General features: G+C 57.1%; 1 protein-coding gene across 1 annotated transcript in view; it reads right to left on the bottom strand.

Moving 5' to 3' along the window:
* Positions 1-25,023, bottom strand: part of nphs1 (NPHS1 adhesion molecule, nephrin) — a 152,461-nt gene that overhangs the window by 93,788 nt on the left and 33,650 nt on the right. The window contains exons 9-14 of the mRNA XM_086002484.1: positions 24,022-24,179; positions 22,013-22,154; positions 17,471-17,595; positions 15,128-15,296; positions 7,598-7,727; positions 2,089-2,327 (exon numbers count right to left, since the gene is read on the bottom strand). Of these exons, the coding sequence (XP_085858610.1) occupies positions 2,089-2,327; positions 7,598-7,727; positions 15,128-15,296; positions 17,471-17,595; positions 22,013-22,154; positions 24,022-24,179 (963 nt within the window). The remainder of the gene's footprint in view (positions 1-2,088; positions 2,328-7,597; positions 7,728-15,127; positions 15,297-17,470; positions 17,596-22,012; positions 22,155-24,021; positions 24,180-25,023) is intronic.

Here is a 25,023-nt window from a genome sequence, read left to right as displayed (position 1 = left end):
AGTGAGTGAGCAATGATTGATCAGTGAGTGAGTGACCTGTGAGTGAGTGACCAATAAGTGAGTGACCAGTGAGTAAGTGACCAGTAAGTGACCAGTGAGTGAGTGACCAGTGAGTGAGTGAACCAGTGAGTGACCAGTGAGTGACCAGTGAGTTAGGGACCAGTGAGTGACCAGTGAGTGAGTGATCGGTGAGTGATCAGTGAGTGAGTGAGCAGTGAGTGAGTGACCAATGAGTGAGTGACCAATGAGTGAGTGACCAGTGAGTGAGTGACCAATGAGTGAGTGACCAGTGACTGACCGGTGAGTGACCGGTGAGTGAGTGACCAGTGAGTGAGTGACCAATGAGTGAGTGACCAGTGAGTAAGTGACCAGTGAGTGACCAGTGAGTGACCAGTGAGTGAGTGACCCAGTGAGTGAGTGGCCAGTGAGTGAGTGACCAGTCAGTGAGTGACCAGTGACTGAGTGACAGTGAGTGAGTGACCAATGAGTGACCAGTGAGTGAGTGACCAATGAGTGACCAGTGAGTGAGTGACCAGTGAGTGAGTGACCAATGTGTGAGTGACCAGTGAGTGAGTGACCCAGTGAGTGAGTGGCCAGTGAGTGAGTGACCAGTGAGTGAGTGACCCAGTCAGTGATTAGCCAGTGAGTGAGTGGCCAGTCAGTGAGTGACCAGTGAGTGAGTGACCAGTGAATGAGTGACCAATGAGTGAGTGACCAGTGAGTGAGTGACTAGTGACTGAGTGACCAATGAGTGAGTGACCAGTGAGTGACCAGTGAGTGAGTGATCAGTGAGTGAGTGACCAATGAGTGAGTGACCAGTGAGTGAGTGACCAGTGAGTGAGTGGCCAATGAGTGAGTGACCAGTGAGTGAGTGACCAGTGAGTGAGTGACCAGTGAGTGAGTGGCCAATGAGTGAGTGACCAGTGAGTGAGTGACCAGTGAGTGAGCGACCAGTCAGTGAGTGACCAGTGAGTGAGTGACCAGTGAGTGAGTGATCAGTGAGTGAGTGGCCAATGAGTGAGTGACCAGTGAGTGAGTGACCAATGAGTGAGTGACCAGTGAGCGAGTGACCAGTCAGTGAGTGACCAGTGAGTGAGTGACCAGTCAGTGTGTGACCAGTCAGTGAGTGACCAATGAGTGAGTGACCAGTGAGTGAGTGACCAGTGAGTGAGTGACCAGTGAGTGAGTGGCCAGTGAGTGAGTGACCAATGAGTGAATGACCAATGAGTGAGTAACCAATGAGTGAGTGACCAGTGAGTGAGTGACCAGTGAGTGACCAGTGAGTGAGTGACCAGTGAGTTAGGGACCAGTCAGTGAGTGACCAGTGAGTGAATGACCAATGAGTGAGTAACCAATGAGTGAGTGACCAGTGAGTGAGTGACCAGTGAGTGACCAGTGAGTGAGTGACCAGTGAGTTAGGGACCAGTGAGTGAGTGAGCAGTGAGTGACCTGTCAGTGAGTGACCAGTCAGTGAGTGACCAGTGTGTGACCAGTGAGTTAGTGACCAGTGAGTGAGTGACCAGTGAGTGAGCGACCAGTCAGTGAGTGACCAGTGAGTGAGTGACCAGTGAGTTAGTGACCAGTGAGTGTGTGACCAGTGAGTGAGTGACCAGTGAGTGAGCGACCAGTCAGTGAGTGACCAGTGAGTGAGTGACCAGTGAGTTAGTGACCAGTGAGTGAGTGATAAGTCAGTGAGTGACCAGTGAGTGAGTGACCAGTGAGTAAGTGACCAGTGAGTGAGTGACCAGTGAGTTAGGGAGCAGTGAGTGGGTGACAAGTCAGTGAGTGACAATTCAGAGAGTGAGTGACCAGTGAGTGAGTGAGCAGTGAGTGAGTGAGCAGTGAGTGACCAGTCAGTGAGTCACCAGTGAGTTAGGGACCAGTGTTGCTTTGGCAACATAAGATGTAACTTATCATGCCAATAAAGCGATTTAAATTGTAAAATTGTAAAAAAATTGTGTGACCAGTGATTTAGTGACCAGTGCGTGAATGACCAGTGAGTGAGTAGCAATTCAGAGAGTGAGTGACCAGTGAGCGTGCAGTGACCCCCGTATTTCCGCCGATGGAGGATCTAACTGTGCTACGTACGCAGTATGTTGAGTGTATGGAATGTGTTGACAGCCTCCTGTAGGACAGGGCTGTGAGCCTCGCAGGTGACTCGCTTCCCATTATCTGAGGAGGATGCGACGATTGTCATCTCGGCTGTTTGGGACTGACCGCCATATTCTGTCCGCTGTGTTTTCGCCTCTTCCCCTTTCAGCCTGTTCCACACAGAGTACCAGAACTCGAGGTTATACACTGGGAGTGTAGATTCACCCAGTCCACATCAACCCCATCCCAAAGACCTGAGCCCACAATACAGGCCGACACTCCCAGAGCCAGTACTGAGGGAGATCCGTACTGTCGGAGGGGCAGTACTGAGGGAGTGCCGCACTGTCGGAGGGGCGGTACTGAGGGAGCGCCACACTGTCGGAGGGTCAGTACTGAGGGAGCGCCGTACTGTCGGAGGGGCAGTACTGAGGGACCGCCGCACTGTCGGAGGTTCAGTACTGAGGGAACGCTGCACTATCGGAGGGGCAGCACTGAGGGAGCGCCGCACTGTCGGAGGTGCGGTACTAAGGGAGCGCCGCACTGTCGGAGTGGCAGTACTGAGGGAGCGCCGCACTGTCGGAGGGTCAGCACTGAGGGAACGCTGCACTATTGGAGGGGCAGCACTGAGGGAGCACCGCACTGTCGGAGGTGCGGTACTGAGGGAGCGCCGCACAGTCGGGGGGGCAGTACTGAGGGAGCGCCGCACTGTGGGAGGGGCAGTACTGAGGGAGTGCCGCACTATCGGAGGGGCAGTACTGAGGGAGCGCCGCACTGTTGGAGGGGCAGTACTGAGGGAGCGCCGCACTGTCGGAGGGGTAGTACTGAGAGAGCACCACACTGTCGGAGGGGCAGTACTAAGGGAACGCTGCACTATCGGAGGGGCAGCACTGAGGGAGCTCCGCACTGTCGGAGGTGCGATACTGAGGGAGCGCCGCACTGTCGGGGGGGCAGTATTGAGGGAGCGCCGCACTGTTGGAGGGGCAGTACTGAGGGAGTGCCGCACTATCGGAAGGGCAGTACTGAGGGAGCGCCGCACTGTCGGAGGGGCAGTACTGAGGGAGCATTGCACTGTCGGAGGGGCAGTACTGAGAGAGCAGCACACTGTCGGAGGGGCAGTACTGAGGGAGCGCCGCACTGTCGGAGGGGCAGTACTGAGAGAGCACCACACTGTCGGAGGGGCAGTACTAAGGGAGCGCCGCACTGTCGGAGGGGCAGTACTGAGGGAGCGCTGCACTGTCGGAGGGGCAGTACTGAGGGAGCGCCGCACTGTCGGAGGGGCAGTACTGAGGGAGCGCCGCACTGTCGGAGGGGCAGTACTGAGGGAGTGCCGCACTGTCGGAGGGGCAGTACTGAGGGAACGCTGCACTATCGGAGGGGCAACACTGAGGGAGTGCCGCACTGTCAGAGGTGTGGTACTGAGGGAGCACCGCACTGTCGGGGGGGCAGTAATGAGGGAGCGCCGCACTGTCGGAGGGGCAGTACTGAGGGAGTGCTGCACTATCGGAGGGGCAGTACTGAGGGAGCGCCGCACTGTCGGAGGGGCAGTACTGAGGGAGCATTGCACTGTCGGAGGGGCAGTACTGAGAGAGCACCACACTGTCGGAGGGGCAGTACTGAGGGAGCGCCGCACTGTCGGAGGGGCAGTACTGAGAGAGCACCACACTGTCGGAGGGGCAGTACTAAGGGAGCGCCGCACTGTTGGAGGGGCAGTACTGAGGGAGCGCTGCACTGTCGGAGGGGCAGTACTGAGGGAGCGCCGCACTGTCGGAGAGGCAGTACTGAGGGAGCGCTGCACTGTCGGAGGGGCAGTACTGAGGGAGCGCCGCACTGTCGGAGGGGCAGTACTGAGGGAGCGCCGCACTGTCGGAGGGGCAGTACTGAGGGAGTGCCGCACTGTCGGAGGGGCAGTACTGAGGGAACGCTGCACTATCGGAGGGGCAGCACTGAGGGAGTGCCGCACTGTCAGAGGTGTGGTACTGAGGGAGCACCGCACTGTCGGGGGGGCAGTAATGAGGGAGCGCCGCACTGTCGGAGGGGCAGTACTGAGGGAGTGCTGCACTATCGGAGGGGCAGTACTGAGGGAGCGCCGCACTGTCGGAGGGGCAGTACTGAGGGAGCATTGCACTGTCGGAGGGGCAGTACTGAGAGAGCACCACACTGTCGGAGGGGCAGTACTGAGGGAGCGCCGCACTGTCGGAGGGGCAGTACTGAGAGAGCACCACACTGTCGGAGGGGCAGTACTAAGGGAGCGCCGCACTGTCGGAGGGGCAGCACTGAGGGAGCGCTGCACTGTCGGAGGGGCAGTACTGAGGGAGCGCCGCACTGTCGGAGGGGCAGTACTGAGGGAACGCTGCACTATCGGAGGGGCAGCACTGAGGGAGCGCTGCACTGTCAGAGGTGTGGTACTGAGGGAGCACCGCACTGTCGGGGGGGCAGTAATGAGGGAGCGCCGCACTGTCGGAGGGGCAGTACTGAGGGAGTGCTGCACTATCGGAGGGGCAGTACTGAGGGAGCGCCGCACTGTCGGAGGGGCAGTACTGAGGGAGCATTGCACTGTCGGAGGGGCAGTACTGAGAGAGCACCACACTGTCGGAGGGGCAGTACTGAGGGAGCGCCGCACTGTCGGAGGGGCAGTACTGAGAGAGCACCACACTGTCGGAGGGGCAGTACTAAGGGAGCGCCGCACTGTCGGAGGGGCAGCACTGAGGGAGCGCTGCACTGTCGGAGGGGCAGTACTGAGGGAGCGCCGCACTGTCGGAGGGGCAGTACTGAGGGAACGCTGCACTATCGGAGGGGCAGCACTGAGGGAGCGCTGCACTGTCAGAGGTGTGGAACTGAGGGAGCACCGCACTGTCGGGGGGGCAGTAATGAGGGAGCGCCACACTGTCGGAGGGGCAGTACTGAGGGAGTGCTGCACTATCGGAGGAGCAGTACTGAGGGAGCGCCGCACTGTCGGAGGGGCAGTACTGAGGGAGCATTGCATTGTCGGAGGGGCAGTACTGAGAGAGCACCTCACTGTCGGAGGGGCAGTACTGAGGGAGCGCCGCACTGTCAGAGGGGCAGTACTGAGAGAGCACCACACTGTCGGAGGGGCAGTACTGAGGGAGCGCCGCACTGTCAGAGGGGCAGTACTGAGAGAGCACCACACTGTCGGAGGGGCAGTACTGAGAGAGCACCACACTGTCGGAGGGGCAGTACTGAGGGAGCGCCGCACTGTCGGAGGGGCAGTACTGAGGGAGCGCCGCACTGTCGGAGGGGCAGTACTGAGGGAGTGCCGCACTGTCGGAGGGGCAGTACTGAGGGAACGCTGCACTATCGGAGGGGCAGCACTGAGGGAGTGCCGCACTGTCAGAGGTGTGGTACTGAGGGAGCACCGCACTGTCGGGGGGGCAGTAATGAGGGAGCGCCGCACTGTCGGAGGGGCAGTACTGAGGGAGTGCTGCACTATCGGAGGGGCAGTACTGAGGGAGCGCCGCACTGTCGGAGGGGCAGTACTGAGGGAGCATTGCACTGTCGGAGGGGCAGTACTGAGAGAGCACCACACTGTCGGAGGGGCAGTACTGAGGGAGCGCCGCACTGTCGGAGGGGCAGTACTGAGAGAGCACCACACTGTCGGAGGGGCAGTACTAAGGGAGCGCCGCACTGTCGGAGGGGCAGCACTGAGGGAGCGCTGCACTGTCGGAGGGGCAGTACTGAGGGAGCGCCGCACTGTCGGAGGGGCAGTACTGAGGGAACGCTGCACTATCGGAGGGGCAGCACTGAGGGAGCGCTGCACTGTCAGAGGTGTGGTACTGAGGGAGCACCGCACTGTCGGGGGGGCAGTAATGAGGGAGCGCCGCACTGTCGGAGGGGCAGTACTGAGGGAGTGCTGCACTATCGGAGGGGCAGTACTGAGGGAGCGCCGCACTGTCGGAGGGGCAGTACTGAGGGAGCATTGCACTGTCGGAGGGGCAGTACTGAGAGAGCACCACACTGTCGGAGGGGCAGTACTGAGGGAGCGCCGCACTGTCGGAGGGGCAGTACTGAGAGAGCACCACACTGTCGGAGGGGCAGTACTAAGGGAGCGCCGCACTGTCGGAGGGGCAGCACTGAGGGAGCGCTGCACTGTCGGAGGGGCAGTACTGAGGGAGCGCCGCACTGTCGGAGGGGCAGTACTGAGGGAACGCTGCACTATCGGAGGGGCAGCACTGAGGGAGCGCTGCACTGTCAGAGGTGTGGAACTGAGGGAGCACCGCACTGTCGGGGGGGCAGTAATGAGGGAGCGCCACACTGTCGGAGGGGCAGTACTGAGGGAGTGCTGCACTATCGGAGGAGCAGTACTGAGGGAGCGCCGCACTGTCGGAGGGGCAGTACTGAGGGAGCATTGCATTGTCGGAGGGGCAGTACTGAGAGAGCACCTCACTGTCGGAGGGGCAGTACTGAGGGAGCGCCGCACTGTCAGAGGGGCAGTACTGAGAGAGCACCACACTGTCGGAGGGGCAGTACTGAGGGAGCGCCGCACTGTCAGAGGGGCAGTACTGAGAGAGCACCACACTGTCGGAGGGGCAGTACTGAGAGAGCACCACACTGTCGGAGGGGCAGTACTGAGGGAGCGCCGCACTGTCGGAGGGGCAGTACTGAGGGAGCGCCGCACTGTCGGAGGGGCAGTACTGAGGGAGCGCCGCACTGTCGGAGGGGCAGTACTGAGGGAGCGCCGCACTGTTGGAGGGGCAGTACTGAGGGAGCGCCGCACTGTCGGAGGGGCAGTACTGAGGGAGCGCCGCACTGTTGGAGGGGCAGTACTGAGGGAGCGCCGCACTGTCGGAGGGGCAGTACTGAGGGTGCGCTGCACTGTCGGAGGGGCAGTACTGAGGGTGCGCTGCACTGTCGGAGTTGCCGTCTTTCAGATGAGACATTAAACCGAGGCCCTGTCTGCCCCCTCAGATGGACATAAAAGATCCCAAGGCGACTATTTCGAAGAAGAGCAGGGGGTTTTCTCCCCGGTGTCCTGGGGCCAATATTTATCCCTCAACCAACATCACTAAAACAGATGATCTGGTCATCATCACATTGCTGTTTGTGGGAGCTTGCTGTGCGCAAATTGGCTGCCGCGTTTCCTACATTACAACAGCGGCCACACTCCAAAAAAAAGTACTTCATTGGCTGTGAGGTGCTTTGGGACGTCCTGAGCTGGTGAAAAGCGCTGGAGAGACGGGAGTCCCTTCTTTCTCTCTGGTGCCCATTCCCCCAGGGAGAGTCAGCACCTTAATTGAAGGAGGGGGAAATTGAAGAGCGAGAAAACTCATGTTTTATAACATGTCCCCACTAAACTTACACGGGACCCCACTGGCTCTGAAAATCTGCCGGCTGCCCAGAGGACGGAGTTTTCTATCAATGTAAGTAATTTTCTTCAGCACCTCCCTCCGTATCTTTCTCCGGCTTGCAATCCACTGGGCCATGCTGGCTCCATAGGCGCTGGGGTTTAACTGAAGGTTCCGGGGGACGGTTAGGTTTTCAGCGTGCTTACCGGACACCATCTTTGATCCAGGCAATCTGTGCCACAGGATTACTGCTTCCAACCAGACATGTCAAGGTGATCGACTCGCCCCAGTGCACCACTGCTGCAGATGTTGTGATCGCCATATCAATCGGAGCGACTGAAAGATCCATAAATAGATCAGGTTCTGTCAATACGGGAACGATTCACTCCCGTCTGGGACTGTACAGCCCGTGTGTGAGTCTCAGTGTCAGCTCCTGTACATTGTACAGTACACACAGCGGGTAAAAGGGAACGATTCACTCCCATCTGGGACTGTACGGCCCGTGTGTGTGTCTCAGTGTCAGCTCCTGTACATTGTACAGTACACACAGCGGGTAAAAGGGAACGATTCACTCCCATCTGGGACTGTACGGCCTGTGTGTGTGTCTCAGTGTCAGCTCCTGTACATTGTACAGTACACACAGCGGGTAAAAGGGAACGATTCACTCCCATCTGGGACTGTACGGCCCGTGTGTGTGTCTCAGTGTCAGCTCCTGTACATTGTACAGTACGCCCAGCGGGTAAAAGGGAACGATTCACTCCCATCTGGGACTGTGTGGCCCATGCGTGTGTCTCAGTGTCAGCTCCTGTAAATTGTACAGTACACACAGCGGGTAAAAGGGAACGATTCACTCCCATCTGGGACTGTACAGCCCATGCGTGTGTCTCAGTGTCAGCTCTTGTACATTGTGCAGTACACACAGCGGGTAAAAGGGAACGATTCACTCCCGTCTGGGACTGTCCGGCCCATGTGTGTGTGTCTCAGTGTCAGCTCCTGTACATGTACAGCGCACACAGCGGGTAAAAGGGAACGATTCACTCCCATCTGGGACTGTACTGTAGGGGTTCGCAAAAATCCCCTAAATCCCTGAAGATCGGAAAATATTGGTCCACATCGTGGACAAAGAATTGTGTGATTTGAATTGTCTCTGGGTTGGACAATGTTTTAAAAGCATACCCAGAACTCTTGGACAACATCAGGACTTTAAGATTAAAATGGTACCTCTGAGTTTCGAACTGTGTATATTGCAAAGAGGTTTGAAAATGGCCATCAGAAAGGCATGGCCAAAAAGGACAAGAGAAGCAGCTCGAAGTGTCTGTGTAAGTGGGAGGATCAAGCAGTGGCAGTCAGACCTGTCAATCAAACCAGGGAGTTTCCCTTCCCTGCTGACAATCGATGTTTATTTATTGAAACTGCAGGATGTTGACATAAGGGATTAAACCACTTGAGACTGACTGCAGGACAAAGGGCTGCTGTTTACACAGAAATCCAACCCCATTCAACACCACTTACACATGAGACACATCGAAACTCCGGAAAAGGACTTTTGAAAGAGAACAGTTTGGAATGAATGGGTTTTGAATCACCCATTATTCAGGTGTGTCCCCTTTGGTTAGCCCAGAAACTCTGGATGTAGGCGGGAACACTTCGGCCCCAGAATGTAGACACATTCAAACCACTCCAAGCTTTATTTGAATCAGCCAATCACAGCCTTTCTCTTGTGTATTCGAACTTTGGGCGTGAATTTTCCACACAGACCCTTTCAGCGCAAAACAGCAGGAGCTGGCAAGATATAAAGATAGCTCCTGAGAAGCTATCTCTCTCTCTTACTTCCTTGGACCACAGGTGAGCAGGTTTCTGACTCCTCAACAAGGCAATCTAGTAAGCAGTTAAAGGGGGGTGGTAATTTAAGGGAAATTGCTAAGATTGTTTAATTAACATTGTAGCCATTTATCCCTTATTTTTGCCGTCTGTCTTCCCCCATTTAAGCAATTGTACAGTGATTACTAAAATCGTGTGGTGTAGTTTTCTTTAATGTAATAAAAGTTGATTTCTCACATCCAGACCAGTTGTCCGTTTTAATATATCATTAATTATAAGTCCTCCAGTCAGAACTGGAAGGATGGGTTTAGCGATTCGAAACTGCTGTTTGGTATTGGTCTCAGTCTGTGAAACGAAAAGGCTGCTTGACCAGGTAAATTACCGTAAACCAGGTGAAGGAAGGTAAATTACCGTAAACCACGGAAAAGATGCCCCCTACAGTACAGCCCGCGTGTGTGTCTCAGTGTCAGCTCCTGTACATGTACAGCACACACAGCGGGTAAAAGGGAACGATTCACTCCCATCTGCGACTGTACGGCCCATGTGTGTTTCTCAGTGTCAGCTCCTGTACATTGTACAGTACACACAGCGGGTAAAAGGGAACGATTCACTCCCGTCTGGGACTGTATGGCCCGTGTGTGTGTCTCAGTGTCTGCTCCTGTACATGTACAGCACACACAGCGGGTAAAAGGGAGTGATTCACTCCCGTCTGGGACTGTACGGCCCATGTGTGTGTCTCAGTGTCAGCTCCTGTACATGTACAGCACACACAGCGGGTAAAAGAGAACGATTCACTCCCGTCTGGGACTGTACGGCCCTTGTGTGTGTCTCAGTGTCAGCTCCTGTACATGTACAGTACACACAGCAGGTAAAAGGGAACGATTCACTCCCGTCTGGGACTGTATGGCCCGCGTGTGTGTCTCAGTGTCAGCTCCTGTGCATTTACAGCACACACAGCAGGTAAAAGGGAATGATTCACTCCCATCTGGGACTGTACGGCCTGTGTGTGTGTCTCAGTGTCAGCTCCTGTACATTGTACAGTACACACAGCAGGTAAAAGGGAACGATTCACTCCCGTCTGGGACTGTACGGCCCGTGTGTGTGTCTCAGTGTCAGCTCCTGTACATTGTACAGCACACACAGCGGGTAAAAGGGTACGATTCACTCCCGTCTGGGACTGTACGGCCCATGTGTGTGTCTTAGTGTCAGCTCCTGTACATTGTACAGCACACACAGCGGGTAAAAGGGAACGATTCACTCCCGTCTGGGACTGTACGGCCCGTGCGTGTGTCTCAGTGTCGGCTCCTGTACATTGTACAGTACACACAGCAGGTAAAAGGGAACGATTCACTCCCGTCTGGGACTGTACGGCCCGTGCGTGTGTCTCAGTGTCGGCTCCTGTACATTGTACAGTACACACAGCAGGTAAAAGGGAACGATTCACTCCCGTCTGGGACTGTACGGCCCGTGTGTGTGTCTCAGTGTCGGCTCCTGTACATTGTACAGTACACAGCGTGTAAAAGGGAACGATTCATTCCTGTCTGGTACTGTACGGGGCCCGTGTGTGTGTCTCAGTGTCAGCTCCTGTACATTGTACAGCACACACAGCGGGTAAAAGGGAACAATTCACTCCCGTCTGGGACTGTACGGCCCGTGTGTGTGTCTCAGTGTCAGCTCCTGTACATTGTACAGCACACACAGCGGGTAAAAGGGTACGATTCACTCCCGTCTGGGACTGTACGGCCCATGTGTGTGTCTTAGTGTCAGCTCCTGTACATTGTACAGCACACACAGCGGGTAAAAGGGAACAATTCACTCCCGTCTGGGACTGTATGGCCCATGCCTGTGACTCAGTGTCAGCTCCTGTACATTGTACAGTACACACAGCGGGTAAAAGGGAACGATTCACTCCCGTCTGGGACTGTACAGCCCATGCGTGTATCTCAGTGTCAGCTCCTGTATATGTACAGCACACACAGCGGGTAAAAGGGAACGATTCACTCCCATCTGGGACTGTGTGGCCCGTGCGTGTGTCTCAGCGTCGGCTCCTGTACATGTACAGCACACACAGCGGGTAAAAGGGAACGATTCACTCCCATCTGGGACTGTGTGGCCCATGCGTGTGTCTCAGCGTCGGCTCCTGTACATTGTACAGCACACACAGCGGGTAAAAGGGAACGATTCACTCCCGTCTGGGACTGTACGGCCCATGTGTGTGTCTCAGTGTCAGCTCCTGTACATTGTACAGCACACACAGCGGGTAAAAGGGAACGATTCACTCCCATCTGGGACTGTGCGGCCCGTGTGTGTGTCTCAGTGTCAGCTCCTGTACATGTACAGCGCACACAGCGGGTAAAAGGGAACGATTCACTCCCATCTGGGACTGTACTGTAGGGGTTCGCAAAAATCCCCTAAAACCCCTGAAGATCAGAAAATATTGGTCCACATCGTGGACAAAGAATTGTGCGATTTGAATTGTCTCTGGGTTGGACAATGTTTTAAAAGCATACCCAGAACTCTTGGACAACATCAGGACTTTAAGATTAAAATGGTACCTCTGAGTTTCGAACTGTGCATATTGCAAAGAGGTTTGAAAATGGCCATCAGAAAGGCATGGCCAAAAAGGACAAGAGAAGCAGCTCGAAGTGTCTGTGTAAGTGGGAGGATCAAGCAGTGGCAGTCAGACCTGTCAATCAAACCAGGGAGTTTCCCTTCCCTGCTGACAATCGATGTTTATTTATTGAAACTGCAGGATGTTGACATAAGGGATTAAACCACTTGAGACTGACTGCAGGACAAAGGGCTGCTGTTTACACAGAAATCCAACCCCATTCAACACCACTTACACATGAGACACATCGAAACTCCGGAAAAGGACTTTTGAAAGAGAACAGTTTGGAATGAATGGGTTTTGAATCACCCATTATTCAGGTGTGTCCCCTTTGGTTAGCCCAGAAACTCTGGATGTAGGCGGGAACACTTCGGCCCCAGAATGTAGACACATTCAAACCACTCCAAGCTTTATTTGAATCAGCCAATCACAGCCTTTCTCTTGTGTATTCGAACTTTGGGCGTGAATTTTCCACACAGACCCTTTCAGCGCAAAACAGCAGGAGCTGGCAAGATATAAAGATAGCTCCTGAGAAGCTATCTCTCTCTCTTACTTCCTTGGACCACAGGTGAGCAGGTTTCTGACTCCTCAACAAGGCAATCTAGTAAGCAGTTAAAGGGGGGTGGTAATTTAAGGGAAATTGCTAAGATTGTTTAATTAACATTGTAGCCATTTATCCCTTATTTTTGCCGTCTGTCTTCCCCCATTTAAGCAATTGTACAGTGATTACTAAAATCGTGTGGTGTAGTTTTCTTTAATGTAATAAAAGTTGATTTCTCACATCCAGACCAGTTGTCCGTTTTAATATATCATTAATTATAAGTCCTCCAGTCAGAACTGGAAGGATGGGTTTAGCGATTCGAAACTGCTGTTTGGTATTGGTCTCAGTCTGTGAAACGAAAAGGCTGCTTGACCAGGTAAATTACCGTAAACCAGGTGAAGGAAGGTAAATTACCGTAAACCACGGAAAAGATGCCCCCTACAGTACAGCCCGCGTGTGTGTCTCAGTGTCAGCTCCTGTACATGTACAGCACACACAGCGGGTAAAAGGGAACGATTCACTCCCATCTGCGACTGTACGGCCCATGTGTGTTTCTCAGTGTCAGCTCCTGTACATTGTACAGTACACACAGCGGGTAAAAGGGAACGATTCACTCCCGTCTGGGACTGTATGGCCCGTGTGTGTGTCTCAGTGTCTGCTCCTGTACATGTACAGCACACACAGCGGGTAAAAGGGAGTGATTCACTCCCGTCTGGGACTGTACGGCCCATGTTTGTGTCTCAGTGTCAGCTCCTGTACATGTACAGCACACACAGCGGGTAAAAGAGAACGATTCACTCCCGTCTGGGACTGTACGGCCCTTGTGTGTGTCTCAGTGTCAGCTCCTGTACATGTACAGTACACACAGCAGGTAAAAGGGAACGATTCACTCCCGTCTGGGACTGTACGGCCCGCGTGTGTGTCTCAGTGTCAGCTCCTGTGCATTTACAGCACACACAGCAGGTAAAAGGGAATGATTCACTCCCATCTGGGACTGTACGGCCTGTGTGTGTGTCTCAGTGTCAGCTCCTGTACATTGTACAGTACACACAGCGGGTAAAAGGGAACGATTCACTCCCGTCTGGGACTGTACGGCCCGTGTGTGTGTCTCAGTGTCAGCTCCTGTACATTGTACAGCACACACAGCGGGTAAAAGGGAATGATTCACTCCCGTCTGGGACTGTACGGCCCATGTGTGTGTCTTAGTGTCAGCTCCTGTACATTGTACAGCACACACAGCGGGTAAAAGGGAACAATTCGCTCCCGTCTGGGACTGTATGGCCCGTGTGTGTGTCTCAGTGTCAGCTCCTGTACATGTACAGCACACAGCGAGTAAAAGGGAATGATTCACTCCCGTCTGGGACTGTACGGCCCGTGTGTGTGTCTCAGTGTCAGCTCCTGTACATGTACAGCACACAGCGAGTAAAAGGGAACGATTCACTCCCGTCTGGGACTGTACGGCCCGTGTGTGTGTCTCAGTGTCGGCTCCTGTACATTGTACAGTACACAGTGTGTAAAAGGGAACGATTCATTCCTGTCTGGTACTGTACGGGGCCCGTGTGTGTGTCTCAGTGTCAGCTCCTGTACATTGTACAGTACACACAGCGGGTAAAAGGGAACGATTCACTCCCGTCTGGGACTGTACGGCCCGTGTGTGTGTCTCAGTGTCAGCTCCTGTACATTGTACAGCACACACAGCGGGTAAAAGGGTACGATTCACTCCCGTCTGGGGCTGTACGGCCCATGTGTGTGTCTTAGTGTCAGCTCCTGTACATTGTACAGCACACACAGCGGGTAAAAGGGAACAATTCACTCCCGTCTGGGACTGTACGGCCCGTGTGTGTGTGTCTCAGTGTCAGCTCCTGTACATTGTACAGTACACACAGCAGGTAAAAGGGAACGATTCACTCCCGTCTGGGACTGTACGGCCCGTGTGTGTGTCTCAGTGTCGGCTCCTGTACATTGTACAGTACACAGCGTGTAAAAGGGAACGATTCATTCCTGTCTGGTACTGTACGGGGCCCGTGTGTGTGTCTCAGTGTCAGCTCCTGTACATTGTACAGCACACACAGCGGGTAAAAGGGAATGATTCACTCCCGTCTGGGACTGTACGGCCCGTGTGTGTGTCTCAGTGTCAGCTCCTGTACATGTACAGCACACAGCGAGTAAAAGGGAATGATTCACTCCCGTCTGGGACTGTACGGCCCGTGTGTGTGTCTCAGTGTCAGCTCCTGTACATGTACAGTACACACAGCAGGTAAAAGGGAACGATTTACTCCCGTCTGGGACTGTACGGCCCGTGTGTGTGTCTCAGTGTCGGCTCCTGTACATTGTACAGTACACAGCGTGTAAAAGGGAACGATTCACTCCCGTCTGGTACTATACAGGGCCCGTGGGTGTGTCTCAGCGTCGGCTCCTGTACATTGTACAGCACACACAGCGGGTAAAAGGGAACGATTCACTCCCGTCTGGGACTGTACGGCCCGTGTGTGTGTCTCAGTGTCAGCTCCTGTACATTGTACAGTACACAGCGGGTAAAAGGGAACGATTCACTCCCGTCTGGGACTATGCGGCCCGTGTGTGTGTCTCAGTGTCGGCTCCTGTACATTGTACAGTACACACAGCGGGTAAAAGGGAACGATTCACTCCCGTCTGGGACGGTACGGCCCATGTGTGTGTCTCAGTGTCTGCTCCTGTACATGTACAACACATACAGCGGATGAAAGGGAACAATTCACTCCCTTCGGGATTGAGAATACTTACACTGCACAGAGATTCTGCTGACTGTGGTTAGAGGTGTCAGAGTTGCCTCGTTGGTCGCACTGCACTGATATTTAGCCAGGTTATCACTGGGGACGGTGGTAATGGTTAGCTCTGAGGAGGTTAATTTACCCGTACTCCTAGAGATCCCTCTTGACACAGGTTTAGAATTCTAGACAGAGAAAATAATCAATAGGAACTGAATGGTACAATTCTAAAGGGGTTACAGGAATATAAGAACATAAGAAATAGGAGCAGGAGTCGGCCATTCGGCCTTCGAGCCTGCCCCGCCATTCAATAAGATCATGGCTGATCCAATCTTGGCCTTAACTCCATTTCCCCACCAACTCCCCACAACCCTTGACTCTCAAATATAGGTATATATCTCCACCTTAAATATATTCAATGACCCAGCCTCCACAGCTCTCTGGGGTCGAGAATCCCACAGATTCGTGACCCTCTGAGAGAAGAAATTACTCCTCATCTCCGTCCTCACTGGCCGACCCCTTATTCTGAAATTATGTCCCCTAGTTCTAGATTCCCCCACAAGGGGAACTATCCCCTCAGCATCTACCCTGTCCAATTCCCCTCAGAATCTTACATGTTTCAATAAGATCTCCTCTCATTCTTCTAAATGCCAATGAGTATCGGCCCAACCTGCTCAACCTTCCCTCATAAGACAACCCCCTCATCTCAGGAATCAACTGAGTGAATCGTCTCTGAACTGCCTCCAATGCAAGTATATCCTTCCTTAAATAAGGAAACCAAAACTGTACGAAGAACTCCAGGTGTGGTCTCACCAACGCCCTGTACAGTTGTAGCAGGACTTCCCTGCTTTTATACTCCAACCCCTTTGAAATAAAGGCCAACATCCCATTCGCCTTCCTAATTACTCGCTGTACCTGCATGCTAACTTTTTGTGTTTCACGTTCGAGGACTCCCAGAGAGACCTGGGGCTGTACATAAACAAATCTTTGAAGGTGGCAGGACAAGATGAGAAGGCTGTTAAAAAGGCACACGGGATCCTTGGCTTTATTAATAGAGGCAGAGAGTACAAAAGCCAGGAAGTTATTACTGAACCCTTTATAAATCACTGGTTAGACCTCAGCTGGAGTATTGTGTTCAATTCTGGGCACCACACTTTAGGAGGGATGTCAAGGCCTTGGAGAGGGTGCGGAGGGGATTGAGCAGAATGGTTCCAGGGATGAGGGACTTCAGTGATGTGGAGAGACTGGAGAAGCTGGGGTTGTTCTCCTTAGAGCAGAGAAGGTTAAGGGGAGATTGACCAGAATGGTCCCAGGGATGAGGGTCTTCAGTGATGTGGAGAGACTGGAGAAGCTGGGGTTGTTCTCCTTAGAGCAGAGAAGGTTAAGGGGAGATTGACCAAAATGGTCCCAGGGATGAGGGACTTCAGTGATGTGGAGAGACTGGAGAAGCTGGGGTTGTTCTCCTTAGAGCAGAGAAGGTTAAGGGGAGATTGACCAGAATGGTCCCAGGGATGAGGGTCTTCAGTGATGTGGAGAGACTGGAGAAGCTGGGGTTGTTCTCCTTAGAGCAGAGAAGGTTAAGGGGAGATTGACCAGAATGGTCCCAGGGATGAGGGACTTCAGTGATGTGGAGAGACTGGAGAAGCTGGGGTTGTTCTCCTTAGAGCAGAGAAGGTTAAGGGGAGATTTAACAGAGGTTTTCAAAATCATGAGGTGTTTTGATGGAGTAAATAAGGAGAAACTGTTTCCAGTGGCAGGAGGGTCGGTAACCAGAGGACACAGATTGAAGATAATCGGTAAAAGAACCAGAGGGGGCGATGAGGAGAATTGTTTTTCCGCAGCGAGTTGTTGTGATCTGGAACGCGCTGCCTGAAAGGGCGGTGGAAGCAGATTCAATAGTAACTTTCAAAAGGGAATTGGAGAAATACTTGAAGGGGAAAAATTCACAGGGCTGTGGGGAAAGAGCAGGGGGGAGTGGGACTAATTGGAGAGCTCGTTCAAAGAGCTGGCACAGGCACGATGGGCCGAGTGGCCTCCTCCTGTGCGCTGGGTGATTCTGTGGGAGTGGTAACGGTGTGGGGAGGTCGGGGGATTGGGGTCAGGGTTTGGGGGTTGGGGTCCATGGGGGGTCGGGGGTCGGGGTCTGGTGGGGGTCGGTGTCTGTGGAGGTCGGGGGTCAGTGTTCGGGGTATGTGGGGGGTCGGGGGTCGGGGTTTGTGGAGGTCGGGGTCGGTGTTCGGGGTATGTGGGGGGTCGGGGTCTGTGGGGGGTCGGGGTCTGTGGGGGTCGGGGGTCGGGGTATGTGGGGGGTCGGGGGTCAGGGTCTGTGGAGGTCGGAAGTCGGGAACGATGTGTTTACCTTTTTCCAGGTGAGGCGGGCTGGAGGATTCCCACCACTGGCAAAGCAAGACAGCATGACCTTGGTCCCAGCTCGGAACGGGACGGTCTCGGGGGGTCCCTCAATCCAAATCCTCTCGGGCGGGTCTGTTGGACACAGCAGAAAAAGGGCCAACGTTCAGCGGCAAGTTTGCTTCTCACCGGTTGCCACGGGCGATGGCAGGTTCCTCCTGTCGGAGTCTCTCTGCCTCTTTCTCGCCTCGTTACGTCGGGCGTCTGTTGCTTTGCGGCTGACTCAGATCTTCCTTCGACCCACGTTCAAAGGCCTTGGGCCTCACTCCACAGCCTGGGCCCTTGGGCCTAACTCCACAGCCTGGTCACCTGAGTCTCACTCTACAGCCTGGGCCCTTGGGCCTAACTCCACAGCCTGGGCACTTGGGTCTCACTCTACAGCCTGGGCCCTTGGGCCTAACTCCACAGCCTGGGCCCTTGGGCCTCACTCCACAGCCTGGGCCCTTGGGACTAACCCCACAGCCTGGGCCCTTGGGCCTCACTCCACAGCCTGGGCCCTTGGGCCTCACTCCACAGCCTGGGCCCTTGGGACTCACCCCACAGCCTGGGCTCTTGGGCCTCACTCCACAGCCTGGGCCCTTGGGCCTCACTCTACAGCCTGGGCCCTTGGGCCTCACTCCACAGCCTGGGCCCTTGGGCCTAACCCTACAGCTTGGGCCCTTGGGCCTCACTCTACAGCCTGGGCCCTTGGGCCTAACCCCGCAGCCTGGGCCATTGGGCCTCACTCCACAGCCTGGGCCCTTGGTTCTAAATCCACAGCCTGGGCCCTTGGGCCTCATTCTACAGCCTGGGCCCTTGGGCCTCACTCCACAGCCTGGGCCCTTGGGCCTCACTCCACAGCCTGGGCCCTTGGGCCTCACTCCACAGCCTGGGCCGTTGGGCCTCACTACACAGCCTGGCCCCTTGGGCCTCACTCCACAGCCTGGGACCTTGGGCCTCACTCCACAGCCTGGGCCCTTGGGCCTCACTCCACAGCCTGGGCCCTTGGGCCTCACTCCACAGCCTGGGCCCTTGGGCCTCACTCCACAGCCTGGGCCCTTGGGCCTAACCCCACAGCCTGGGCCCTTGGGCCTCACTCCACAGCCTGCGCCCCTGGTCCTCACTCCACAGGCTGGGCCCTTGGGCCTCACTCCACAACCTGGGCCCTTGGGCCTAACCCCACAGCCTGGGCCCATGGGCCTAACTCTACAGCCTGGGCTCTTGGGACTCACCCCACAGCCTGGGCCCTTGGGCCTCACTCCACAGCCTGGGCCCTTGGGCCTAACTCTACAGCCTGGGCCTCACTCCACAGCTTGGGCCCTTGGGTCTCACCCCACAGCCTGGGCCCTTGGGCCTCACTCCACAGCCTGGGCCCTTGGGTATCACTCAACAGCCTGGGCCCTTGGTCCTAACTCCACAGCCTGGGCCCTTGGGCCTAACTCCACAGGTGGGCCCCTGGGCCTAGCTCCACAGCCTGGGCCCTTGGGCCTCACTCCACAGCCTGGGCCCTTGGGCCTCACTCCACAGCCTCGGCCCTTGGTCCTAACTCCACAGGCTGGGCCCTTGGGCCTCACTCCACAGCCTGGGCCCTTGGGTATCACTCCACAGCCTGGGCCCTTGGTCCTAACTCCACAGCCTGGGCCCTTGGGCCTAACTCCACAGGTGGGCCCCTGGGCCTAACTCCACAGCCTGGGCCCTTGGGCCTCACTCCACAGGCTGGGCCCTTGGGCCTCACTCCACAACCTGGGCCCTTGGGCCTCACTCCACAGCCTGGGCCCTTGGGCCTCACTCCACAGCCTGGGCCCTTGGGCCTCACTCCACAGCCTGGGCCCTTGGGCCTCACTCCACAGCCTGGGCCCTTGGGCCTAACTCCACAGCCTGGGCCCTTGGGACTAACTTCTCACCCTGGGCCCTTGGGCCTCACTCCACAGCCTCGGCCCTTGGTCCTAACTCCACAGCCTGGGCCCTTGGGACTAACTTCTCACCCTGGGCCCTTGGGCCTCACTCCACAGCCTGGGCCCTTGGGCCTAACTCCACAGCCTGGGCCCTTGGGACTAACTTCTCACCCTGGGCCCTTGGGCCTCACTCTACAGCCTGGGCCCTTGGGCCTAACCCTGCAGCCTGGGCCATTGGGCCTCACTCCACAGCCTGGGCCCTTGGTTCTAAATCCACAGCCTGGGCCCTTGGGCCTCATTCTACAGCCTGGGCTCTTGGGCCTCACTCCACAGCCTGGGCCCTTGGGCCTCACTCCACAGCCTGGGCCCTTGGGCCTCACTCCACAGCCTGGGCCGTTGGGCCTCACTACACAGCCTGGGCCCTTGGGCCTCACTCCACAGCCTGGGCCCTTGGGCCTCACTCCACAGCCTGGGCCCTTGGGCCTCACTCCACAGCCTGGGCCCTTGGGCCTCACTCCACAGCCTGGGCCCTTGGGCCTAACCCCGCAGCCTGGGCCCTTGGGCCTCACTCCACAGCCTGGGCCCTTGGGCCTAACCCCACAGCCTGGGCCCTTGGGCCTCACTCCACAGCCTGCGCCCCTGGTCCTCACTCCACAGGCTGGGCCCTTGGGCCTCACTCCACAACCTGGGCCCTTGGGCCTAACCCCACAGCCTGGGCCCATGGGCCTAACTCTACAGCCTGGGCTCTTGGGACTCACCCCACAGCCTGGGCCCTTGGGCCTCACTCCACAGCCTGGGCCCTTGGGCCTAACTCTACAGCCTGGGCCTCACTCCACAGCTTGGGCCCTTGGGTCTCACCCCACAGCCTGGGCCCTTGGGCCTCACTCCACAGCCTGGGCCCTTGGGTATCACTCCACAGCCTGGGCCCTTGGTCCTAACTCCACAGCCTGGGCCCTTGGGCCTAACTCCACAGGTGGGCCCCTGGGCCTAGCTCCACAGCCTGGGCCCTTGGGCCTCACTCCACAGCCTGGGCCCTTGGGCCTCACTCCACAGCCTCGGCCCTTGGTCCTAACTCCACAGGCTGGGCCCTTGGGCCTCACTCCACAGCCTGGGCCCTTGGGTATCACTCCACAGCCTGGGCCCTTGGTCCTAACTCCACAGCCTGGGCCCTTGGGCCTAACTCCACAGGTGGGCCCCTGGGCCTAACTCCACAGCCTGGGCCCTTGGGCCTCACTCCACAGGCTGGGCCCTTGGGCCTCACTCCACAACCTGGGCCCTTGGGCCTCACTCCACAGGCTGGGCCCTTGGGCCTCACTCCACAGCCTGGGCCCTTGGGCCTCACTCCACAGCCTGGGCCCTTGGGCCTCACTCCACAGCCTCGGCCCTTGGTCCTAACTCCACAGGCTGGGCCCTTGATTCTAACTCCACAGCCTGGTTCTTTGGGCCTAACACTACAGGCTGGGCACTTGGGCCTAACTCCACAGCCTGGGCCCTTGGGCCAAACCCCACAGCCTGGGCCCTTGGGTCAAACCCCACAGCCTGGTCCTTGGACCTAACACTACAGGCTGGGCCCTTGGTCCTAACTCCACAGCCTGGGCCCTTGGGCCTAACTCCACAGGTGGGCCCCTGGGCCTAACTCCACAGCCTGGGCCCTTGGGCCTCACTCCACAGCCTGGGCCCTTGGGCCTCACTCCACAGCCTCGGCCCTTGGTCCTAACTCCACAGGCTGGGCCCTTGGGCCTCACTCCACAGCCTCGGCCCTTGGTCCTAACTCCACAGGCTGGGCCCTTGGGCCTCACTCCACAGCCTGGGCCCTTGGGCCTCACTCCACAGCCTCGGCCCTTGGTCCTAACTCCACAGGCTGGGCCCTTGGGCCTCACTCCACAGCCTGGGCCCTTGGGCCTCACTCCACAGCCTGGGCCCTTGGGCCTCACTCCACAGCCTGGGCCCTTGGGCCTCACTCCACAGCCTGGGCCCTTGGGCCTCACTCCACAGGCTGGGCCCTTGGGCCTCACTCCACAGCCTGGGCCCTTGGGCCTCACTCCACAGCCTGGGCCCTTGGGCCTAACTCCACAGCCTGGGCCCTTGTGACTAACTTCTCACCCTGGGCCCTTGGGCCTCACTCCACAGCCTCGGCCCTTGGTCCTAACTCCACAGGCTGGGCCGTTGATTCTAACTCCACAGCCTGGTTCTTTGGGCCTAACACTACAGGCTGGGCACTTGGGCCTAACTCCACAGCCTGAGCCCTTGGGCCAAACCCCACAGCCTGGGCCCTTGGGTCAAACCCCACAGTCTGGTCCTTGGACCTAACACTACAGGCTGGGCCCTTGGTCCTAACTCCACAGGTTGGGCCCTTGCGCCTAACTCCACAGCCTGGGCCCTTGGGCCCAACTCCACAACCTGGGCCCTTGGAGTGGACACTACAGGATGGTCATTGTGACTGTAAGTCATTCCCCTACTCACAGTGCCCTTTGACCTCGGCCTCAGGCCTCCCTTACTCACAGTGCCCTTTGACCTGGGCCTCAGGCCTCCCCTACTCACAGTGCCCTTTGATTGGGCCACAGGCCTCCCCTACTCACAGTGCCCTTTGACCTGGGTCTCAGGCCTCCCCTACTTACAGTTCACTTTGATAATGGCGCTCGCACTCTTGGTCACGAACAGGGCCTTGTTCACCGCCTCACAGACGATGCTCAACCCGTTGTTCAGCCGCGTTGCGTTCAGTGTCATGTTGGATATGGTTCTCACCCCACCGTCAGCGGCCTCGGGAAGGAAGGACAACAAGAGGTCAGCGGGAATTGTCGCTTTTTACCCAAACAACAATCACCATGGAAACACGGCTAACGCAGAGGCACGAAGCTGGAACACTACAAATAGTTGCACGTTTACTAAAGTCACAGAAAAATTATGGCATGGAAACAAGGGCAGTTAATGCCTTACTGAGGGAGCACTGCACTGTCGGAGGGGCAGTACTGAGGGAGCGTCGCACTGTCAGAGGGGCAGTACTGAGGGAGCACCGCACTGTCGGAGGGGCAGTACTGAGGGAGCGTCGCACTGTCGGAGGGGCAGTACTGAGGGAGCGTCGCACTGTCAGAGGGGCAGTACTGAGGGAGAGCCGCACTGTCAGAGGGGCAGTACTGAGGGAGCACCGCACTGTCGGAGGGGCAGTACTGAGGGAGCGCCGCACTGTCGGAGGGGCAGTACTGAGGGAGCGCCGCACTGTCGGAGGGGCAGTACTGAGGGAGCGCCGCACTGTCGGAGGGGCAGTACTGAGGGAGCGCCGCACTGTCGGAGGGGCAGTACTGAGGGAGCGCCACACTGTCGGAGGGGCAGTACTGGGGGAGCGTCGCACTGTCAGAGGAACACTACTGGGGGAGCGCCGCACTGTCGGAGGGGCAGTACTGAGGGAGCGCCACACCGTCGGAGGGGCAGTACTGAGGGAGCGCCGCACTGTCGGAGGGGCAGTACTGAGGGAGCGCTGCACTGTCGGAGGGGCAGTACTGAGGGAGCGCCACACTGTCGGAGGGGCAGTACTGAGGGAGCGCCACACTGTTGGAGGGGCAGTACTGGGGGAGCGTCGCACTGTCAGAGGAGCAGTACTGGGGGAGCACCGCACTGTCAGAGGGGCAAGTACTGAGGGAGCGTCGCACTGTCGGAGGGGCAGTACTGAGGGAGCGCCGCACTGTCGGAGGGGCAGTACTGAGGGAGCGCGGCACTGTCAGAGGGGCAAGTACTGAGGGAGCGCCGCACTGTCGGAGGGGCAGTACTGAGGGAGCGCCGCACTGTCGGAGGGGCAGTACTGAGGGAGCGCCGCACTGTCGGAGGGGCAGTACTGAGGGAGCGCTGCACTGTCGGAGGGGCGGTACTGAGGGAGCGCCGAACTGTCGGAGGGGCAATACTGAGGGAGCGCCGCACTGTCGGCAGGGCAGTACTGAGGGAGCGCCGAACTGTCGGAGGGGCAAGTACTGAGGGAGCGCCGCACTGTCGGAGGGGCAGTACTGAGGGAGCGCCGCACTGTCTGAGGGGCAGTACTGAGGGAGCGCCGCACTGTCGGAGGGGCAGTACTGAGGGAGCGCCGCACTGTTGGAGGGACAGTACTGAGGGAGCGCCGCACTGTCGGAGGGTCAGTACTGAGGGAGCGCCGCACTGTCGGAGGGGCAGTACTGAGGGAACGCCGCACTGTCGGAGGGGCAGTACTGAGGGAGTGCCGCACTGTCGGAGGGGCAGTACTGAGGGAGTGCAGCACTGTCGGCGGGGCAGTACTGAGGGAGCGCCGCACTGTCGGAGGGGCGGTAGTGAGGGAGCGCCGCACTGTCGGAGGGGCAGTACTGAGGGAGCGCCGCACCGTCGGAGGGGCAGTACTGTGGGAGTGCCGCACTGTCGGAGGGGCAGTACTGAGGCAGGGCCGCACAGTCGGAGGGGCAGTACTGAGGGAGCGCCGCACTGTCGGAGGGGCAGTACTGAGGGAGCGCTACACTGACGGAGGGGCTGTACTGAGGCAGCGCCGCACAGTCGGAGGGGCAGTACTGAGGGAGCGCCGCACTGTCGGAGGGGCAGTACTGAGGGAGCGCCGCACAGTCGGAGGGCATCGCCATCTCCACTGGGTGTTACCTGTGACAATCACATTTACCTGGGCATACGTCACCTCGTTGACATTCAGTTCCTTCCCGCCGGCCCACCAGCGAACCTCTGCCGGGGGATTGCTGGATGATGTGCTGCAGGTCAGTGAGATCTCTTTATTTTCCACCGCTCTGGTCGATCCCACTATTATCACACTTGCCGGTGCAACTATGCAAAAAACAGAGAGAGAGTCCGTGTGTGTGGAACCCGTACCCCAGTGAGAGTCAGTGTGTGTGGAACCCGTACCCCAGTGAGAGTCAGTTTGTGTGGAACCCGTACCCCAGTGAGAGTCAGTGTGTGTGGAACCCGTACCCCAGTGAGAGTCAGTGTGTGTGGAACCAGTACCCCAGTGAGAGTCAGTGTGTGGAACCTGTACCCCAGTGAGAGTCAGTGTGTGTGGAACCCGTACCCCAGTGAGAGTCAGTGTGTGTGGAACCCGTACCCCAAAGAGAGTCAGTGTGTGTGTTACCCGTACCCCAGTGACAGTCAGTGTGTGTGGAATCCGTACCCCAGTGAGAGTCAGTGTGTGTGGAACCCGTACCCCAGTGAGAGTAAGTGTGTGTGTTACCCGTACCCCAGTGACAGTCAGTGTGTGTGGAATCCGTACCCCAGTGAGAGTCAGTGTGTGTGGAACCCGAACACCAGTGAGAGTCAGTGTGTGTGGGACCCGTACCCCAGTGAGAGTCAGTGTGTGTGGAACCCGAACCCCAGTGAGAGTCAGTGTGTGTGGAACCCGTACCCCAGTGAGAGTCAGTGTGTGTGGAACCCGAACACCAGTGAGAGTCAGTGTGTGTGGAACCCGAACCCCAGTGAGAGTCAGTGTGTGAGGAACCCGTACCCCAGTGAGAGTCAGTGTGTGTGGAACCCGTACCCCAGTGAGAGTCAGTGTGTGTGGAACCCGTATCCCAGTGAGAGTCAGTGTGTGTGGAACCCGTACCCCAGTGAGAGTCAGTGTGTGTGGAACCCGTACCCCAGTGAGAGTCAGTGTGTGTGGAACCCATACCCCAGTGAG

This window comes from Somniosus microcephalus, chromosome 12 (genome assembly GCF_052327205.1).
Source record: "Somniosus microcephalus isolate GS21.2 chromosome 12, FLI_Smic_1.0, whole genome shotgun sequence".
NCBI lineage: Eukaryota > Metazoa > Chordata > Chondrichthyes > Squaliformes > Somniosidae > Somniosus > Somniosus microcephalus.
The sequence above is the reverse complement of the archived record's forward strand: the minus strand, read 5'-3'. Positions and strand labels throughout refer to the sequence as shown.